This window comes from Marmota monax, unplaced genomic scaffold (assembly GCF_021218885.2).
Source record: "Marmota monax isolate L192 unplaced genomic scaffold, Marmota_monax_Labrador192_F-V1.1 WCK01_AAM20220418_F8-fsc00004, whole genome shotgun sequence".
Lineage (NCBI taxonomy): Eukaryota > Metazoa > Chordata > Mammalia > Rodentia > Sciuridae > Marmota > Marmota monax.
In genome coordinates this window covers 31,068,943-31,088,740 of record NW_026692881.1, presented here as the reverse complement: position 1 = coordinate 31,088,740, position 19,798 = coordinate 31,068,943, and the positions used below count along the sequence as shown (strand labels likewise).

The 19,798-nt window shown below is 47.0% G+C and overlaps 1 protein-coding gene across 1 annotated transcript in view; it reads right to left on the bottom strand.

Annotated features, from left to right (window-relative positions):
* Slc18a2 (solute carrier family 18 member A2) overlaps positions 1-8,470 on the bottom strand; it is a 36,272-nt gene extending 27,802 nt beyond the window's left edge. Inside the window, exons 1-2 of the mRNA XM_046450026.2 lie at positions 8,268-8,470; positions 6,499-6,853 (exon numbers count right to left, since the gene is read on the bottom strand). Coding sequence (XP_046305982.1) covers positions 6,499-6,853; positions 8,268-8,388 — 476 coding nt within the window. The 5' untranslated portion in view covers positions 8,389-8,470. The remainder of the gene's footprint in view (positions 1-6,498; positions 6,854-8,267) is intronic.
* Positions 8,471-19,798: the final 11,328 nt, after the last annotated feature.

The following is a 19,798-nucleotide window of genomic DNA, read 5'->3' as shown; positions in this document are numbered from 1 at the left end:
TTCAAGGCTATCTCAATTAACGTATTACCAGCAGAGCTAGATCTGATTCAGCCAACGTTTAACCAAATGTCCATCATCTCCCAGTGAGTCATGCCAGCCCACGGTCATCCTCTATAAAGCCTCAGGGAGCAGTTAACCCAATTTGAGGAAGATTAAAAATCACATATTGAATCCCAGGAAAATATGTGAAAACAATAAAAGTTAGGCTAATTACACAGACCTAGTCAGTGGAGAAACCCATATGTCCCTTAATGGCCACTGACAAATGATATTTATTCTCAAATGCTAATAAGTAGTTTCTCTTTGCCAGAGAGGCTAAGGTAGACTATTCTTAGCTTGCAAAGACCACAGTTTCTTCTACTTTGGGAAATGATAAAAGGAGGGACACAAAGTAAGGACCCAGCAGGGTGAACCATCACCAGACAAGACAAAGGGATCTGTTCCCTTTTAATTATCTCAGATCACTCCTAAAAGGTGGAACAGGAAGTGAATGTCAAGGAACAGGATGATATTTCAAATTTTCTTGGCTATAATAGGAAGTTTATCAATCATTTATTAAATTAAACAAAATCCTCAGGTTTAGCCCTGAGGTTTGCAGGTCTTCTGCAGATAGAAGATGTAAGCAGGTATTTATGTGGCCCACGAATTACTGCCCTTCCTGAGGTGGGGGCCCTGTTCCCGACACCAGCTCAACTGCAATCTTTGCTCCCACGAGAACTGCTCTAATTCCACTGCAGTTTATTCTGATTTCAAAGTGAAGACTCTGTCATACTGTGCTTCTACCATCCCCGCAACATCTGGAGTGGGAGATCCCTGTCCAGAACAGCCGGTTCCCCTGTTCATAGAGAAGCTGAATAGGTCACTGATGATTCTTGCAAAGCCCACTTTAGAGTAACTGGCTGAAGCTGAGAGAGAGAGAGAGAGAGAGAGAGAGAGAGAGAGAGAGAGAGAGAGAAAATAATAACCCCAGTAAGATTTCAGAGAGATTTCATGCCCCGTAGCTAGCTTCCTCCTTGCCATTCAGATGTTAGCTAAGATTTGTATTGAAAAATAACTGCTTTCAACTCGACTAGGTAACTATGGAAATAAATTAAGCCACTGACTCTGGCTTGATAAAAAACAGACCACCCAGACAATGACGGCTAAGGAGGAAGCCAAGGGAGACAGCCCCAGCAATGCCGTTAACTCCTTCCCCAGCCGGCTGGAAGGTTTGGAATATCTTTTGGTTCTAAAGCTGCAACTACTATTTAAACTTTACACTAGGCAAGGGCAGACCAGGATGCCACACACTGAGCTGGGGGTAGCTCAGTAATAGAGGACAAGCTAGCATGAATGAGGCCCCAGGATCAAATTCCAGCACCAAAAAAGAAAGAAGAGAAAAAGGAGCCACATCTTTGCTTGAATTATGGCAGGGGAAAGGGAAATTTGTTTTCACATTGTCTGTGAGCGTTCCTTTTATGTACATATAAGCTTAAAATCCACTTACTGGGCCAAATGATGAGAGGTGTCACTAGTATAATTTTGCTACCTCCTGTTATTCATGACCACAACTCTGAAATGAATAGTTCAACTAGAATTGTAAAGTAAGTCACACGAACCTCCAAGATGGAAATTGAGTCAAGCAAGGCAGGCTCAGGCATTAAAAAGTGCTGCTAGATACTTGACAATGACATATGACAAAATCAAATGCCCTTTGTTCCTCATGTGGTCACATATTTTCAGTGGAAATATAGTAACCGAAGAGTCAACGAAAGAATAATTTGTATCAGATTACTGCCAAACGGACACTTAAACACTTCCTAAGATGGCTACTTTGTGTTTTCAGAGTTAGGCCAGAGACTTACCCTAACACTTAAAACAACAGACAAGCTGTCCACCTTCTTGTATCATCTGACAAAAGGCACTAAGGTGGCACCATCATGACCATGAATACAGGGTTGGGCTTGGGCCGATGTGGTGCTGGATGTCTCATCTCAGAATGGGCCCCCCTTAAATTAAAGCCAGGGGCTTCAAAGAGTCATGGCTCCTACCAGTCTGACTAAGCAGCTCCTTGAGTTTTGGGGGATTTACAAAGCTGGGCCAGCTCACATCAGGAGCTGGAGCCAGAAAAAGTCCAGGTCCAAAGAAATTAGGCTGATTTTTTTTTTTTTTTCCAAATTCTCTGGCCGCTGATGAAAACTCTATATACCTTTACCTATTTAGTGTGGTACAACCAGAAAGGGCCCAAGAACATGCAAGAATGACAGATTTTTTAACCTGTATTCTTTATTTTCAGTAGCTAAAAGCACAAGCTGTATAACTGTAAGCAGGTACAAAGAACAGGAGTGGGGAGAACAGAGCCTTGAAACAGGGACAGTACACAGACGTGGGATTATAGCCCTACTGTGGCTGAGGGCAAAGGCTTTCCCCACAGAGACTGAGAGTCCACCTTCACTAAAAGCAGTGGCTCCCTACTCAAGCCTGCAGGTGCCCAACCACGGTAAGTAAAAGCAGGCTAGAGCTTGGTGTCTCTAGTTTTATTTTGTCTCCTTTATTACCTTAAACTTTGGGTCAGGTCCCGCTCAGTTCTGCATGCAGGCACACTGACCATGTAAAGAGTGTTCATCTAAATATTAATACAAGGTTTACCAGAAATATATTTACCTAACCTCTCTCGCTCCCCCTTCAAGACTGAAGTAAGATTCACAACACCCTGTCTCAGACTGCAGGAGTCGAGCCTAGAAGTTTCCAGTCACTACCCTCTGCCAGGATCATGGGTTTGAGAGACAAACACCCTGGGGAACAAGTGAAAATCGCCCCCTCAAGCAGTAAGGACTCTTCTAGAGCAATCTCACAGAACCAGAACTGAACAACCAGACAACTGTTTGGCCAAAATGACCTAATTATGCAGACCTCTGGCCCCTGCCCCAATTTTTTCTGTATGCTCCCGTTAGCACCCAAAGACAGGGCTGAGATGCTGGGTCTCATCTTGCCTTCCCAACATGGCCATATTGGTCAATGCTCCTTTCCTGACTTTCACTGTGACCTTTTCTGTTGCAAGGAGTGGCTAGTCCTGGTTTGTTGGGGCCCCTGAAGTCAAGGCTCGGTTAAGCCCAGGACTCCCATAACATTTCTCCTCCTGTTCTACAAGCTCCTTTGCCCATTAAACCTGAAACTGGCCCAAAAGCTTTTATGAAAGTCTCTGCAAGTTCCCATGTCATGGTTTTAATTTCTCCAGGAATACAGGAGCCAATCTTAAAATACTGTGTAAGTACACTTGTTTATTTCACTAAAAACATAAGTTATGCATAATGGTTTTTGCTCCTCTTTTAATCAAAAACACTCACCAACTTTAGAATGCTGTTGTAAACACACGTGCTTACCAACTACACAGAAAATGTGAGTCATACCTCCTCTTGGTAATTGAGGATGAGACTGGCCCAAATTACATCAAAAGACTGTCTGCAATGGCTCACAAGGACAGAGGGACCTGTCCCTTTGTTCTTTCTGTGCAAATGGAATGTATTTGTCCTTTTTGTGTTAGTTTCCATCTAAACTGTGGAGGGAAGCAGAGTCCTGGAGTGCCTAGAGGAACCATAAGTCCCCAAATTTACATCTACTGGGCTTAGAGAGTACCACAGTCATTTTGAAGAGATGATGGAATTGACTCAATTGTTTTGCCTACATCAATATTAAAATTTGTTTGAATTTCTACATTACAGGCAGCACTGGATACTAGTGATGGTTTTCCATTTGCTGGGTAACTGGGGAAACTAGTTAAGGGTTACAATTTTGCTCTCAATGATTTCTAAAGTGGATCACCTACTATAAGAAAGATTAAATTTGGGCAGGGACTATAGCTCAGTGGCAGAGTGCTTGCCTAGCATGTGTGAAGCACTGGTTCGATCTGCAGCACCACATAAAAATAAATAAATAAAATAAAAGTATTGACAACTACAACTAAAAAAATACTTTTTTAAAAAAGGATAGACTAAATTTTACAAGTCACAAGATAAACTTAGTATTCTCTTGGAGGTCAACTTTTTATAGCCCCAAATATAAACCTTAGCTGGCTGCAACCTCAAAGAACTTGCAGCATTTACTAGTGGAAAGGCCTCACGGATTATAAACAAGTTTGTTCCTCCTGGCATAAGCAAAGCATCTTAAAAACAAAATGGGGATTCTTAAAAGGTTTTCATTTGCCATTTACATTTGCAAGATTAGAATACTGACATTATTTCAGGGCATTTCCAAGTATTACATCCAGGGTTAGTAACATTTCCACCCATGAGACCTGCAAAACATTGCCACAATAACATCCTCAATTTTCACATATAGTATTTGAGCTGTTTGCTCCTCTGGGATACAAAACCCTGAGCAGTTTTCTGTAATTATGTCAGATATATTTTAAGAAGCACTCTTAGTCTTGAAAAAAAAGAAAGAAAATAATTCTGCAACTCCTGAGGTGTGTTTGTTTTTCCTGGAGAACAGAGGAACGGCAGAATGTCACCTCCATAATGGTGCTTCTTGGTGGGCTCACAGTCAGCCCATCCAGGGCTAACTGAGTATGGTTTGTGGCAGCTATCTCATCCTGCTCTGCAGAAGGGAGGGCTGGCCATGGCCTGGGATGGTTAACATGGATTCAACAGCATTACTCAGTCTAGAAATTAAACTGCAGTTGGAAATGTGCTCCTGTGCACTTCACTGTGAGCTCCAAGCAGCTACCCCATGTGTCCAAGGACAGCTGGTGCTGGAAGAAGATGAGATCTGCCATACCTTCTCTGAGCCCCTGCCGCCACCCCAGGTCCACAGAAGCACAGGGCCCCACTCTCAGAAGGGCTTCTGCTTGGCTCAGTGCCCTGTCACTGCCATCTTGAAAGGCTTCACAGCATTTGAACAAGGGTTCTGCATTTTCATTTTGCACTGGGACCACAAATTATGCAGCCACTCCTGCTCCTTCCTACCTCCCCACTGCTTGGTTCACTGGCTCTTCAGTTTGGTTCTGGAATCTCAGATGAATCCCAACTGCTTCCCACTTCTGGCCTGGCACTTGAGGCCTCACAGCCTCACCTAGGAGCCTTTCTCCTCAGCCCTGTCCCCTTAGTTCACTCTTCCTCCCTCTCTAGTCTTTATCTCTGTCACAGCTCTGGCACTGGCTGGAAGGTAAGACTCTGGGCACTCTCTTCCCTGCCACTTTTGAATTTCTGCCTCTGGGGCTACTTGTTCATGTGATACCCTAACCCCAACTGCTCCCACTTCTTGAAGCTGAAACCTTTGGTGAGGATCCCCATTGCTGGGAGCCATTAGACAAGTAGGTATGACAATTTCCTTGCCAGCGTACCCCATGTTGCTTAGTGGAAGGACTCGTGGAAATAGGACATTTTGCAGTGACATTGAATGTAGGTGACCTTGCTCAAGGACCAGGGCGGATTAGGGTGTTCCCAGTTTAGGATAATCGGGTTTAGGGCGTTCCCAGTTTAGGTTCCAGGTTTAAGGTTTAAGATTATTCCTGCTGGGAACAGGGCGTATCCTGCTGCCTGAGTTCCCCTTGAGTTCTCACGGGATTCAGACAGTATTTTTTGGGAGACAGAAGCCCAGTGGAGGTGATTTTGGGCAGAGAACGTGGATTTCCCCAGAACGTGTTTGTAGATGGCTGGTGTGAGTTCGGGAATAAAGAGTTGCTGTTTGAATCTACAAGCTGTGTGGTGGCTCGTGATTGTGTGCCCAGCCAGACTGCGGCATTTGTGCCCAGCCAGACTGCGGCACCCCATGTCCTGTGCTATGAGCCCCCCAGGTGCCAGGTAGAACTGGGCTATCTCAGGTGTAGAACCAAAAATATTCACTGGATGGCCACCAACAATGGAGAAATGAACCATTATTCCAAATAATGCAGGGCCAAAACCATCAGAACACTATGTTCATATAAAGCTAATACGGGCAGCTTGGATTCTCCAGAAAAAATAGTCTCAATTCTCTTTGTGCTTGTAGAAACAGCTCAGAAATGAGCAGAGTGTGGCCCAGGACCTGGGTATCAGTTTAGAGTTAGGTCCATGCACCAGACTTTCCCCACACTCCTCACTTAGGCAGCTACTAGGTCCTTTGCCACCTCAGCTTTCAACAAGCAGGTGCTTGACCAGAGGCAGAAGACAAGAGAAAGTCACAGAGCATATAGGATCTAATGACAGCCATGGTGACCTGACCGCAGAGTTCTTGCCACCAAGGGCAATTACGACAAATATAATTAAGAAATTCGGCATTTATAAAGAACCACTGTTTTGTTCTCTTTGATCTGTCTTCTGTACTATCTTCATACTCTTTGAACAACAGGAGGGAAGAGGGAACAAACGGGAAGTCATGGTTAACTGAGGACAGAGACGTAAGAGTAAGGAGACTGGGTTTTCCCCAGCTCACACGCTACTGATTCCTGAGATATGGACAATTGATCAATCAGAAAGGCACAGGGAAATGCATATGGAGTGATAAAAACATAAACCCTTTGGCTAGCTTCACATCACCTACCTGTTGGTCAGCAGCCCTATGAAAGGGTTGGTGAGGAGCTGGACGGTGGCTTTGGAGGCAAACAGCAGACCGACTTGCACATTTTCATTGAGAAGGTCTTTGTCTTCACTGGGACAGTCAGAAGGGGCAGAGGACTTGTTGGTCACCATGTGCTGTGTGGTAGCAGCTCTATGCAGCTGTTCCCCATGAAGGTTTCCAGTAGCATTCCCAGTGACCATGGTAGAGTTGTCATAATAGGAGAAGATGCTCTGGAAGCTTCCTGAGGCGGAGGCTGTGAGCGCAGGCCTGGCAGTCTGGATTTCAGTTGCATTTTTCTCATGCTTAATGCTGTATAAGTAACTAGGGATGATGGGGACTGGGACAAGAGCAGAACAAAGCGATGACCACCCCCAAACCCTCCCTCAGACAAAAGCCAGCAAAACTATGGTTTAATCAAAATCCAAATGAGACCCAATGAAGGGACATATCTACTCCAGAAGCAGGACCACATGCTGGAACAATTTCACATTGCTCGCTCCACTGAGGAGAGCAAAGCCCCAAGACACCCTGGGAGTTCTGTCTATTCTCAGGGGCAGCTGCTGTGCCAAAGTGACCGGCCCCAAAGGTTTTTGTCATTTGTGGGGTTTCTCATTATGGCTTTCCATCAGAAAAAAAAAAATGTTTTAAAAAAGCAAAATTTGGGCTGAAGTCAAGTCATTGCTGATCTAGAATCAACCAGTGCTTCTCTGAGAGGCTCAAAAGATTTGTAAATGAATGAAGCAAGGAAACAGGAATCTAAATTTCATGACACATCTACACATCTTAGAAAAAGATAAACCTGCAGGAAGCAATAAATTGGAAATTCTGCAACAGACCGATTTCATCATTCTGTGAGTGGGAATCTGCAATTTCCCACACAACCCGTAAGATTTAAGATTTCTGTAGACTTTCACAAAGGAAAAAGAAAACTGTGTGATACAACAGAAGCTTGGGTGTGTATGAAACAAAGCATTCAAGACAAAGGCAAACTGTTCCTGAACTGGCATGAGCTAGGATGCTCCTGAGCTGAAAACCTGAGGCCCAGAAAACTGTCATGAGAGAACTTGAAAATGGGGAGAGAGGAAATGACCCAGCACTTAAGAGTTTGAATGAAAACAGTTTTGTTTTTTTTATTTGCTGCAAATTGGGATATTAAGGGGAAACATGCCAAACACTTTTCTGTTAACGAGGCTAATTAAGAGATCTACATTTTAAGTATTTAGTTTTTCAAAAATCCACTATAGGAAAAGGGATTGTTGCAATTGCTCTTATACTGCGTGCTGAGATGCTTCCATCTCAAATCATCCACTGACACATTTAAACGTCATTTCCTTTATTTAAGGAAGGATCACACCAAATAATTAGCCCACCTTTTCTCGAAGCATAATTATTTGAACGCATTATTTTGAACTCGGGAAACTGCTTCTCTTTAATAGAAATCTTTTTTTTCATCGCGGTGAAAGTGGGTAAAAGGAAGCAAGAAATTATCAAGAGGAAACATAAGTTTCGGGTCTTATCGGATGTCGCAGTTTTGACCTGACCACCAGGAAAGCCAAGCCACAAACGCAACTCCTTCAAGTCCAGGCACTGCAGTCTTTTAGGGACTTTTTTTTTTTTTTTAACTTTTTTTCTTTTGCAAAGCGTGTTCTCCAACTTTCCCAGGCAGGCGCAGAGCTCTGGGACCGCACCTAGGAGGAGGGAGCCCCGGAGGAGGGTGCCGGGAGGGCTGGGGACACCGGGGCGGTACGTACCCACGACGGTCAGCAGCATGTTGTCCAGCAGCAGCGCGAGGAACACGATGAACAGGATGAGCTTTCGCGAGTGGCGGCTCTCCTGCAGCCAGCGGAGCGGTGCCAGCTCGCTCAAGGCCATGGCTCGGGACGCGGCTGCGGGAGCGAACGCGGTAAGGGCCGGGGAGCCAGGCAGCCCCCGGCCAAGCGCTCAGACTTGGCGGGGCTGTGAGCGGCGGGTGAGGAGTCGTCCGCGGCGACTGGCGACAGCAGCAAGCCCAGCCTCGCTCACCGGCAGCTAGCGCATCCCCACGAGCGCACGGAGCGTCGTCGGGGACCGACCTGGGACCGCTGGGCTCTGGCTGTCCCGCTGCCCGCCGCGCCCGAGGGTCTCCCCTCTTTGCGGGCTCGAGAGCGCCGTGGACCCCGCTCTCCGTGAGCCCCGCGGCCCGCTTCCCGGGGGCCCCTGGAGCCCCCGCGTGTGGCTTGCGGTCCTCCCCGCTCTCCCCGACCCTCTCTCCTCCGCGCCGTGCAGGGGACAAGACCGGGCTGGCATACCTCGTGTCGCTGGCGGCTGCCTGCAGGCTCCTCACGCCCGCGCCTCCCGGCCGACGTGGGCTCCGTCCGTCCGCGGCTCGGGGTCGCAGTCTCCGCCCAGCGCTCGGCCGCCGCGCTCGGTTTACCCGGTCCGGCTCTGACGTCACGGCCGGCGCGAAGCGGGGGCGGGGGGCTGGGGCGCCCCAGCCTCGCCCACCCCACGTCGTCGCTTGCTGCGCGGGAGGGGCTGCCAGCCCTCCTGTGCCTGAGCCCCGGGAACCTGGGCCCTGTGAAGTGGCAGGGGCGCGGAGGGAGGGGATCAGAAGCCGCGGGGCGAGGGGTCCAGGGTCCGCGGAGAAGAGTCAGGGGCTCAGGGTGAGGAGGAGAGGTCAGTGCTTTCTTCTGTCCCAGAGTAGTGACCCGAGCTGCTCTGCACAGGTCGCGTGGTTCTCTGAGCCTCAGTGTGGATGAAATGGTCCAGGGGTACGTGGATGAAGGCAGTGAGGGAAGTGACATCAAAAGGGGCCTTAGGTGTTGGAAGCCAGGGACGACACCAAGTGTTTTGGTTACCTTTTTCATCGCTGTGACCAAAACTTGGAGGAGGAAATTTTTATTTGGAGTTCATGGTTTCAGAGGTCTGGGTGCATAAGCAGCCGTCTCCATTGCTCTAGGCCTAAGTGAGGCAAAACAGGGGGTCACAGCCCCACGGAGCAAAGCTGATCAGCTCACAGCGGCGTCAGGAAGCAGAGAAAGCGGGAAGTGCCCGCAGGTAAGATGCAGCCTTCCAGGACATACCCCAGTGACCCATCTCCTCCAGGCATGCCCCACCTGCCTCCGGTTACCACCCAGTACATACAAACTAGGATGGACTACTAGAGTACAGCTTTCACAATCCAGTCCTCTCACATTCCTGCATCAATACAGGAGCTTTGGAGGAAACCCCATTTCAAACCCTAACACTGTGGAAGCTATCTTCTGCAACCCACCATTCCCTCCCTTCTCCCACCTCTGCAGCCTGATGCACGTTCCCATTTGGAGTCTTCTGAGCCCTGGGAACCCTCAGGCCAGTGACAGAGACAGGAAAAGAGTATGCCTCTCAGGGTCAGCCCACAGTGGGAGTGGGGAGAGGAAAGGATCCCAGGCCCTTGAGTTCAAAAGTAGGAGCAACAGGCTGGGACCTCTAGGGCCACCAGGATCACGTGGCTGTAGGCAGAAGGCACTGCCTATTTCTTTGGTGAAGGGCACTCCTCCATGCTGTGACTGGGGTCTGGCTAGGGCGAGAGGGACACAGTGCGTGTTAGTGGCTGAACTCAAGCTCTTCTCCCTACCAAGGGGTAAGAGCTCACCTTGGATTTCCAAGTCCTTTTTACAAAATAGAGACCCCTCTCCCCCCCACACCCCCACCCCATACATACAGCTAGCACTTTGGAGGCCCATCTTCTGGGCCAGAGGAACAGGAGAGATTTTCTTGGAAAGCCACTTAGAATCAGTGTTATCCTGTCACAGTCTCCAGGCAGAGGAGTCTGACCTTGTTTTATTAATGTTCTCCTGCTGACAGCAGGAGTCTGCTCCGAGCAGCAGTGTGATCTGCGGCCATCTCCGCTCTCCGCCTCCTTCCTTCCTTCCTTCCTTCCAGAGACCCCCTGTGCTTCCCATTGCTCCCCTCCCCCATGTGTGAGAAAAGATGGTTGGATAGGTAAGTAGGTCAGTGACATGGGTCTCCAGGAAGTCCCAGGATGTATGTGACTTAAATATTAAACAGGGAGGGAGAAGGAAAACCATGTAGGAGGAGAAAGCAGACGGCAGAGAGCTGTTAAGATGGCCGTGGAGGGATCACATTCCTGGAGTGCCCCTAAGTGCTGGCTTTGGAGCTTCAGAACCCAAAGACACAGGCACCCCAGGGACAGAGAGGCCTCATTCTAAGGATTCTTTCCAGGATGCCTGGGTCCCAGTCTGCTACTTCTTTGGTGAATATGAGCAGCTTCTGAGCTGTTTCATGCCTCAATTTCCCCATCTGTCAAGTGGGGATACTAATTGGACCTACTGCAGGGTAGTCATGGGAACTAAAGGGGCATGAATGGGCGGCTCTCAGTGAGAGCCCAGTCAATGTTGGCCATTCATTCATTCATTCAATAGGTTGAGTGCTTTCCATGTACCAGCACTGTGGTTGCTGCTGGGGAGACACAAATGGCCCAAACAGACAAAATCCTTGCCCTTGAGTGCTTACATCTGGTAGTCACATGTAGTCACATCATAATGGGGAACACAGGGAGCCACACCCAACTCCAGCCCAGCCAGCTGGAGGAAGATGGCTCCAGGGAACGTGCCTCCTACTGGTCTCTGCCACCACTCCCAGGACACGATGGCCTATAATAAAGGCTCCACATTTTTATGACACCCTCTCCATAAGAATTTTCTTTTAAATATGTATGCCTAGCCAGTCAAGCTGGCACACACCTGTAATCCCAACAACTTGGGAGGCTGAGGCAGGAGGATTACAAGTTCAAAGTTAGCCTCAGCAACCTAGCAACTTAGGGAGACCCTGTCTCAAAATGAAAAATAAAAAGGGCTGGGAATATTGCTCAGTGGTTAGGCCCCTCTGGTTCAATTCCTGATGCCAAATAAATAAATAAATTGCCTTACACATTAAAAAAAAAGTTTAGTTATAGATGGACACAATATCTTTACTTATTTATTTTATGGGGTGCTGAGGATCAGATTCAGTGCCTCACACATAAGAGGCAAGTGCTCTACCACTGAGCCAAAAGCCCAGCCCTGCCTTATACATTTTTAAGTTGGCATTTAGAATGGTGTTTTTATTATTATTACAAATTTGGGACATATTGCATACATAGACCTTCACATAAAAAGCTATCACATCTCTTTTTAAAATGTATCTGATGGAATATAAGCATAAAAATGCAAAACTACTACATTAGACTTAAAAATACAAATGAGTTTCTCTTTTACAGTCAAAAAAATTTACACTGTGTCCTTTGCACCTTCAAAGTATGTTTTCACTCCAGTTCCAACAGAATTTTATCCCACTCTAATCTTTCTGTCCCACAACTTCTTTATTCACCACCCATCTGTTATGTGAAGTGCAACAAATGTGAATATGCATTAACTTTTTAAATTTTTCTTATGGCCACAAGGCTCTAAGTTTTTCAGTTCCCTTGAGGATTGTATGATTATGATAATTATGAATGATACACAAAAGATCAATGTATCCTATATATAATTTGAACTTTGATAAATAATTATTAAACATAAAAAGGGAAATTGCACTACTTAATTAAAATACATTACTTAATTCAATGAGTAGGAAGAGAATTTGTTGAGTCTTGATTAAAGAGGCACCAACATTATCCTGGATGCTTTTATGCCTCAGGACATGGTAACAATAAGATGGCCAGAGTTAGGTTGAGTGAGAGGTGAGCCTTTCTTTGCATTCTAGGAGGGACAAAGGATGCTTGAGAGGTAAGGTGATAAAGGGACATTTTTCTGGCTCCACCAATGTGGGGTTGACCTCAGCAGATCAGTTTGAAATAGAAGATATATGGATTGAGGGTCTCAAGCAGCTTGAGAAATCTTCACGTGTGCCAGTGTGGCCTGGGCTTTCAGACCTTCATAGCCTCCTCTAGTACCGTCCAGCCACACAGGTTCTTCTTCCCGTATCTCTCTCTGCCTCAGGGCCTTTGACTTTCTTTACCCTGTTCCTTGTAAGTCCTTCCTCTTTTCCTAGCTACAGATTCCTCATTCTTCATTACCAGCCCTGATATCACTTCCTGGGAGAAGCCGTTCTTTTTTGGACACCATACCCAGTATCAGGAAGGTCCCTCCCTTCTTAGCGGTCATAAAACCAGTACCTCCTCCAGAGTCCTTCTCTCCAGGAGAAAGGATGTTCCTTATTGTGCCTGGGGATATCTGTCTCGCCAGGTATCAGGACAGAGGACACTCTTTTTGCTCACTCATCACTGATATTCCAGAACACCCTTTTTGGTCACTATCATTGACATTCCTTAATGAGGTCCTTGCTCATTAAGCACCGCTGTGGCCAGTTAGGCTTCCTTTGCAGTGCAGAGCTGGGGAACCAGAAGGAGAGGCGCCCTTGCTCTCCCCACAGGAGGCCTCGCCAGGAGGAGCAGACTCTGAGGATGCCGCCCAGTGAGCACGTTTGTTTGTTCCCCTGTCCACCCAGCCCCTTGTCTCCACCAACTTGCACCTTTGTCAGGCACTAGGGACTGAGAAGGCACAAAGGTACCACCAGAGTTGACCTCATCATTAAGTCTCACTATTTAGGAATGATACATCACGTGGCCACCTGGGACACAGCAGTTATTTGAAATAGATTTTATTTGAGGGACACTAATCTGAGTGAAAACCAGACATAGCATCCTGGCTGGGTCACTTTCACACATTACGAGCTTAGACAAGCAGCCTAACCTTTATGAGGGTGGACTTCTCATCTGTCCCTGGAGCATGGTAATAGTCCCTCCTTCATAGAGTAGTTCTGGAGATGGAATGGGATGAGCCTCGCACGGTGCCCGACATGCACCCTCAGTGAGGTTTCTCAGTTCTTGGGAAACTGCAAGTGCTGAATACAGGGAAGGTGCAGGTGTTCCAGGCGGACCTCGGGTGCTGCCCTCACCAGAGAACTAGGGAACAAGGGACACCAACTTTTCCCTGTGCATTAAGCTGTGAAATTCAAAGGATGGGTGAGAACAGAAGTGAACAGAGCCATCCTGAAGAGACACAGTGGTTCCTAGGCAGCCACCTCCAGTACGCTACCCGAAGAGAACTGGACAGGAACAGGCAGGAACAAGCAGGAGCCCAGTGATTACAGAGCTCATGAAGAGACACTTGGACACACGAGCAATCCGAATTGCCAGTTAAAATGGCAGCAAGACCCAGTGCTACACCTCCAGCACCGGCAACAACAGGAAGTTGGGGCAGGAAATTTGTTGGTGATGGGTAAGTATAGGGGTACCCTTCCCTTGGAGAAGTGGGCTGTGTAGCCTCTGGAAAGCCATCAGGGTTTGGTGGAGTGAGTGCCTACTTTCTGGTCCAGCAATCTCCCTCCCTGGGTCTTTCTTTACCCCAGGAATCCAGATCAAATTGCTCCCTGGGGAGCGAGGGTGTTGCCTGGTGCACACTGAAGCCTCCGATTCAGTCCTGGCCCAAGCTCCCCAGGGGCTCCCTGAAGATGGAGGCCTGTGCACCCACAGCTGTTCCTGGAGAGCTGGGGTACACACAGGACATACCGCAGGATCCCCTAGCTCACCAGGGGTGGTTCACACTGCCGGGTGCAAACCCCTCTCCAGTTGTGCACAGGCCCCAGTGGTTCTTGTGGCCTGGCCCTTAGTCCCTGGTCCTTTAATGAGAGAAAAATGAAGCCTCCATCTGGACAGGGCTTATTTGCATCATCCAGAGACTGAGGACTGCAGCATCCCCAAATGCTTTACTAACCTCCTGGTGACACAAAGCCATTGTGCTAGTGATGGCTTTATGGGTGACTTGAGGGAAGGTCTCTCTGCTGTGAGACACTTGGGCAGAGCAGGAGAGAATGGCAGGAAGTGAGAGGGCCCAGGGCTGAGACCACTCTTGAAGCAAGAGGGACCCTCCAGGCTGCAGTGTCTCACCCATCTATGTCTCAGAAAAATCCCTGCCACAGCGCAAGGGGGAAGGGTGGTCACTGCAGTGCTGCCTGTGGAGGTGGAGGGTTGAGCAATCTCAGTTTCTATCACTAGGGAATCAGTAGTGCTGTCCCCCCTTGCCCAGGGTTTCTCTCTCAGGTTTCAGTTACCAGTGGTCAACTATGGTCTGAACATATGAAATGGAAAATTCCAGAAGTAAACAACCTATACGTTTTAAATGGTGCACCATCTTGAGGAGCAGGATGAAACCTCGCGCCGTGCCTCTCCATCCAGCTTGGGACATGAATCATCCCTTTGTCCGGCATATCTGCAGGGTGCATGCTCCCTGCCTGTTAGTCAAATCCGCCATCAGATGGGCTGATGTGGCCGTGCTGTGCTTGTGTTCACGTAACCCATATTTTACCTAATTGCAGCTGCAGAGCACAGGGGTAGTGATCTTGCAATTCAGATATGCCGAAGAGAAGCTGTCAAGAGCTCCCTTTTAAGTATCACCTCCCATCATCACAAGAAGGGTGCACACTGTAAAAAGACCTTGTGAGACTACTTACTTGTTATAATTAGTTACTTGTCATAATTGTTCTATTTTGTCATTAGTTATTGTTGTTGATCTCTTACTGTGTCTCATAAGTATGTATGGAGAGGAAAAAATAATAAATACGGGATTTTTTACTGTCTGTGGTTTCAGGCACTTACTGGAGGCCTTGGGGATGGAGCTGAGAGGTTGGGGGATCCTGTGAGTGAAGGGAAAGATGCTCACTGAGAAGCCCCAGGGAGCCATTAGAAGTGACACACTGAGGGCTGGGATTGTAGCTCAGTGAAAGAGTGCTTGTCTAGCCTGTGTGAGGCACTGGGTTCAATTCTCAGCACCACGTATAAATCAACAAAATAAAAGTCCATTGACAATGAAAAAATATTTTAAAAAAAGAAGTGAATCACACACACCTCCACAGGTGAGTTTAGGATGCTTTGAGTACAAATAAAAGAGGAGGAAGAGAAGAAGGAAGAAGAGGAGGAAGAGGAGGAGGAAGGGGAGGAGGAGGAAGGGGAGGAGGGAGAGGGAGGGAGAGGAGAGGGAAGAGAGACAATCCAGGTGGGTGTATGAAAAGCACACACTACACATTTAGAGGTTACATTCCTGTACAAGGCTGTGGATCAAGTGCACCCGAGCATGTCCTGTGGGGAGGGAACCAGGAATGGGGTCTGGAAACAGGAGGAAGTAAACCAAGAAATAGGCCTTGCAAGAGCCACTTACCATGAAGCACTTGGAACTAAGTCAGCTTTCCAAACATAAGGTCCCCCCTCCATGATATGTCCATCAAAGGGGCTGGTGACCTGAAGACCTAACAAAGGCTGTCCTTACAGGGTTGGCTGTCCTGAACACAGAGGCCACATGGGGAAAACATCTCCCAGGGACAGGCAGGGATTTGCTCTGTCTCAAGCCCAACCAAAGGGAAAGGGTGGTGGATGGAAACCAGATCCTCAGAAAGAATGAAGACCCTCAGGATAGGTGAGTAGCTGGCTACCAGCAAAGATTATTGGGTGGATTGTTTTGTTTTGAATTTTGCCTTTTTCCTCCTATTTTCTTTATGCATCTTTATTTAAAATTAAAATTAGGGACTGGGGTGATGGCTCAGTGGTAGAGTACTTCCCTAGCATGTGTGAGGCACTGGGTTCAATTCTCAGCACTGCATATAAGTAAATAAATAATAATAATAATAAAAGGTCTATTGACAACGAAAAAAATATTTTTAAAAAAATTAAAATCAGGGCTGGGGATGTAGCTCAGTGGTAAAGCACTCACCTACCCTGCTCAAGGCCCTGCATTCAAACCCTAGTACCAAAAATAAATAAACAAATATGAATAAAATTAAAGTCATGACATTATCTTGAGGACTTTATGGCATGAATCAATATATTACTCCAAATAACTACAACTTAAAAGATGGGGGTGGTTATGAGGCTGTAATGTGGCCAGATTTCTACATTTTATGTGGTCTATTATTAACTGTAAATGGACTCTGAAAAGTTAAGCATATATAATATACTCTGTCAGGCAGTTGGTGTGCAAATAATGCAAAGAATAGCTAGATGGAAACAGAAAAATTTTAATTAAAAGGATTTCCAAAAAATATTCAAATTATTGTGGAAGGTGGGACAAAAGGAACATAAACAAAAAATACAGGAGCCAAGCAGAAAACAAAAATAAAATGATAGCTGAGACCCAGCTATGTGGACATTATATTAAATAGTAAAGGACACTGAGATTTTAAAAAAAGAAATTTTTAGCTCAGTTGATAGAGTGCTTGCCTCCCATGCACAAGGCCCTGGGTTCAATCCCTAGAACCACACACACACACACAAAAAAATTAGAATGAATTAAAAAATTGTCTTGACTCTATGCTATCTTTAGCAGACATTGCTTAAATTTATATATGTGTGTGTGTGTGTATGTATATATATATATATATATATATCTCAAATAAGTTGAAACAATCCAGTACATGCCACCTGTAAGCACAAGAAAGCTGAGGTGACTATGTCAATTTCAGATAAAACTTTAAACCAAGACATAAAGAAGGACACTTCATAGTGGTAAAAGTGTTAATCACCAGAAGATGAGTCATTACACATATTTACCAATCATAGGGCTTAGAATATATGGAAGAAAACTGGACAGAATTAAAGGAAGAAACGGACAATTTCATAATCAAAGCAAAGGAATGAAGTATCATTTTCTCAACAATTGCTCTGACACCTAAACAGACAAATCAGCAGACATAGAAGATGGAAAATAATAACCTCAGCCACCTTGGCTTGATTGACGTTGATTTGCACTGAATAGTAGCAGACTTTGAATTCTTTTCAAGTGTTCCCGGAAGGTCTCAACCAGGATCTGTCTCATTTAATTAGGTTTTTTTTTTCCCCTTGATGCCAACTTTAATAGTTGTTTAACATACATACATATAATGAAACTACAGTTTTAAAAAAGAATGCACTTTGTTCTCAGGCTTTTCTGAGGTATGCATGGGGCACTACAAAAGCACATTTTCTGTATGAAATTTAACCAAATCGATTGTTCAGATTTTAAGAGGGAATGGCAAAGCAGATGTCAATTAACTTGAATGATGCCTTGCTGGCGGCCAATGAAATTAAGTCATAGATGCTCTAACTTAATAATTGGATCACTGAATTAGCTGGCTTCATGCACATTATCTGTAAATGTGGGTCTCCAGGTTTGGATGCTTTAATAGAATCACTAACCTGTCTGAGGACATTTGCAGTAATTGAGAGCTGCAGGGGAACCAGGCAGCTTTATGCCTGATCCTCAACTCTCTAGACCATTGCAATGGCCCCAATGATGGCCCTGTGGTCTGCCCAGGCCTCCCACAGTGCAGTCTCCTCACCAGCCAAGAAGGCTCCTGAGTACCACAGTGGCCACGCCATTCTGTCTAAGATGCTTCTGTAGCTCGCACTTGGGATAATGCCAAAGATATGGCCCCATGGGGCGTGCCTGGTCCTGCCCTGACCATTCTCTCTACTTAATTTGCACATCTGTCATTGTCCTATGTCTAAGATCAAGTTCCCATGATTGTATGGGCTCTTGCATGGCTTCACGGACCCCCAGAGCCCTGGCATCCCAGCCAAAGGTGCTCTGGCCTGAGAGCCTCCTCACATTCTGCCTGCGAAGCTCTTCTCCCTATGATTTACCTTCTCATTCCTTTCCTCTGCTCCTTCCCACCCTGGGGTCTTTGCTCTGGCCATTCCTACTGTCTACAGGGTCCTCCCCTCTTCCCCTTTATCAAGGCAGCCCCCCCACCCCAGGCAGCGGGAAGGTAGACTTATGGGAAAGCACTTCTTCTGAGGGAAGTCTCCCTGCTTCTGCGCTCACGGCCCTGCGCTGTACTGCTAGGTCCCTAACCCTTTCAGTCCGGCATTTCTTGTTATAATCAAAATTTTACTAATGTCTGGCTTCTGCATCCTCCCTGCCCGGTGAGGGCAGGGCCTTCAGAGTCCTGGGCACCGCTGCCCACAGAGCCTCAGGCTGCCTGGCACAGAGTAAGAGTTCTAAATGCAGGGGCTGGGGTTGTGGCTCAGCGGTAGAGTACTCGCCCAGCATATGCCAGGCCCTGGGTTCGATCCTCAGCACCACATAAAAATAAATAAAATATTGTGTCCAACTGCAGCTAAAAAATAAATTAAAAACAAAATAAACTTCTAAATGCCACTGTGACGCAAGTTCCTTGGCCACTTAGGCAGTACATTAGCCATCGGAGTGTGACTCACAGGATCCGTTGTTGGGCACTCGTTCCCAGGGGACCTCTGCCCTAACAAGCTGGCTCCACGCAGGCCCGGGGATGTGCTGTGCCTGGTTCAGTTTCCAAGCCTTTGCATAAATGACTGCCGCACCCGGAATGTCACCTCTGGAATTATTTATTTATTTATTACCTATTCAACCTGGTTTAACTTGGAAAACCTTTCCCAACATCCCACCATCTGACCAAAAACCCACTCAATTTATAGTACAAACAAGGACTTGCTGTCTCCTCTTGTTGAGGCCTCAGATGGTGGAACCCTTAGGGCCCCCTCAGGGCCCCCTCCTCCCCGGCAGCTACCTGTTGCATCCCAGTTTCTCTCTGACCATGAGTCTGTGCTAAGGCTGATCATCTTCCCAGAATGTCCTTCCTGCCTTCGGCCAGGGGAGCCCAGCCAAAAGCAAAATACCAGATGTCATCACATGGCTCCAGTTCACCATCAAAGTTGACGTTGGTCACAGCACAGGCTTCCTGCGAGTCTCCCTTGAATGGTCACTCTTCCCTCTCCATCCACAGTGACCACCTCCTGCTCTTGCAGCATCCTAACTGGCCTCCCCGTCATGGGCGCTGCCTCCAGTTCATAAGCGACTTAGCCAATCTGCAGGAACCAGTGTTTTCTTTAATGAACTCCTCCCCAGCTCAAGAGCCCAAGGTGGCTCCCTAATACCTCCTATCTGAACTCTCTGCCTGGCTTTCCAGGCTGTCTGCAATTCACCCCACCCGGCTGCTAACTCCTGCCGCCTGCTCTACCAGACTGGCCTCCTCAAAGCTCCAGAAACAATCACCATATTTTCTTCATCCCTCTGACTTCCCATCCCCTATGTCTAGCCCCAGAGGCTAGTGAAAGTCTTCTCTCGGCTGCAAAAGTCAAACCCTGGAGGTCTTCTTGGGCTTCTGCCTCTAAGAACACATAGCCCTGCTGGTCGCCTCCACTACAGCCTTTACCAGCTCGCACTGCTCCCAGGTAGGGTCAGTTGGTCATGTTCTCCGCCACCCCCCCACACACACACACTTTCTTTTTGTCTTGTTCTTCCTCCAAATGGAA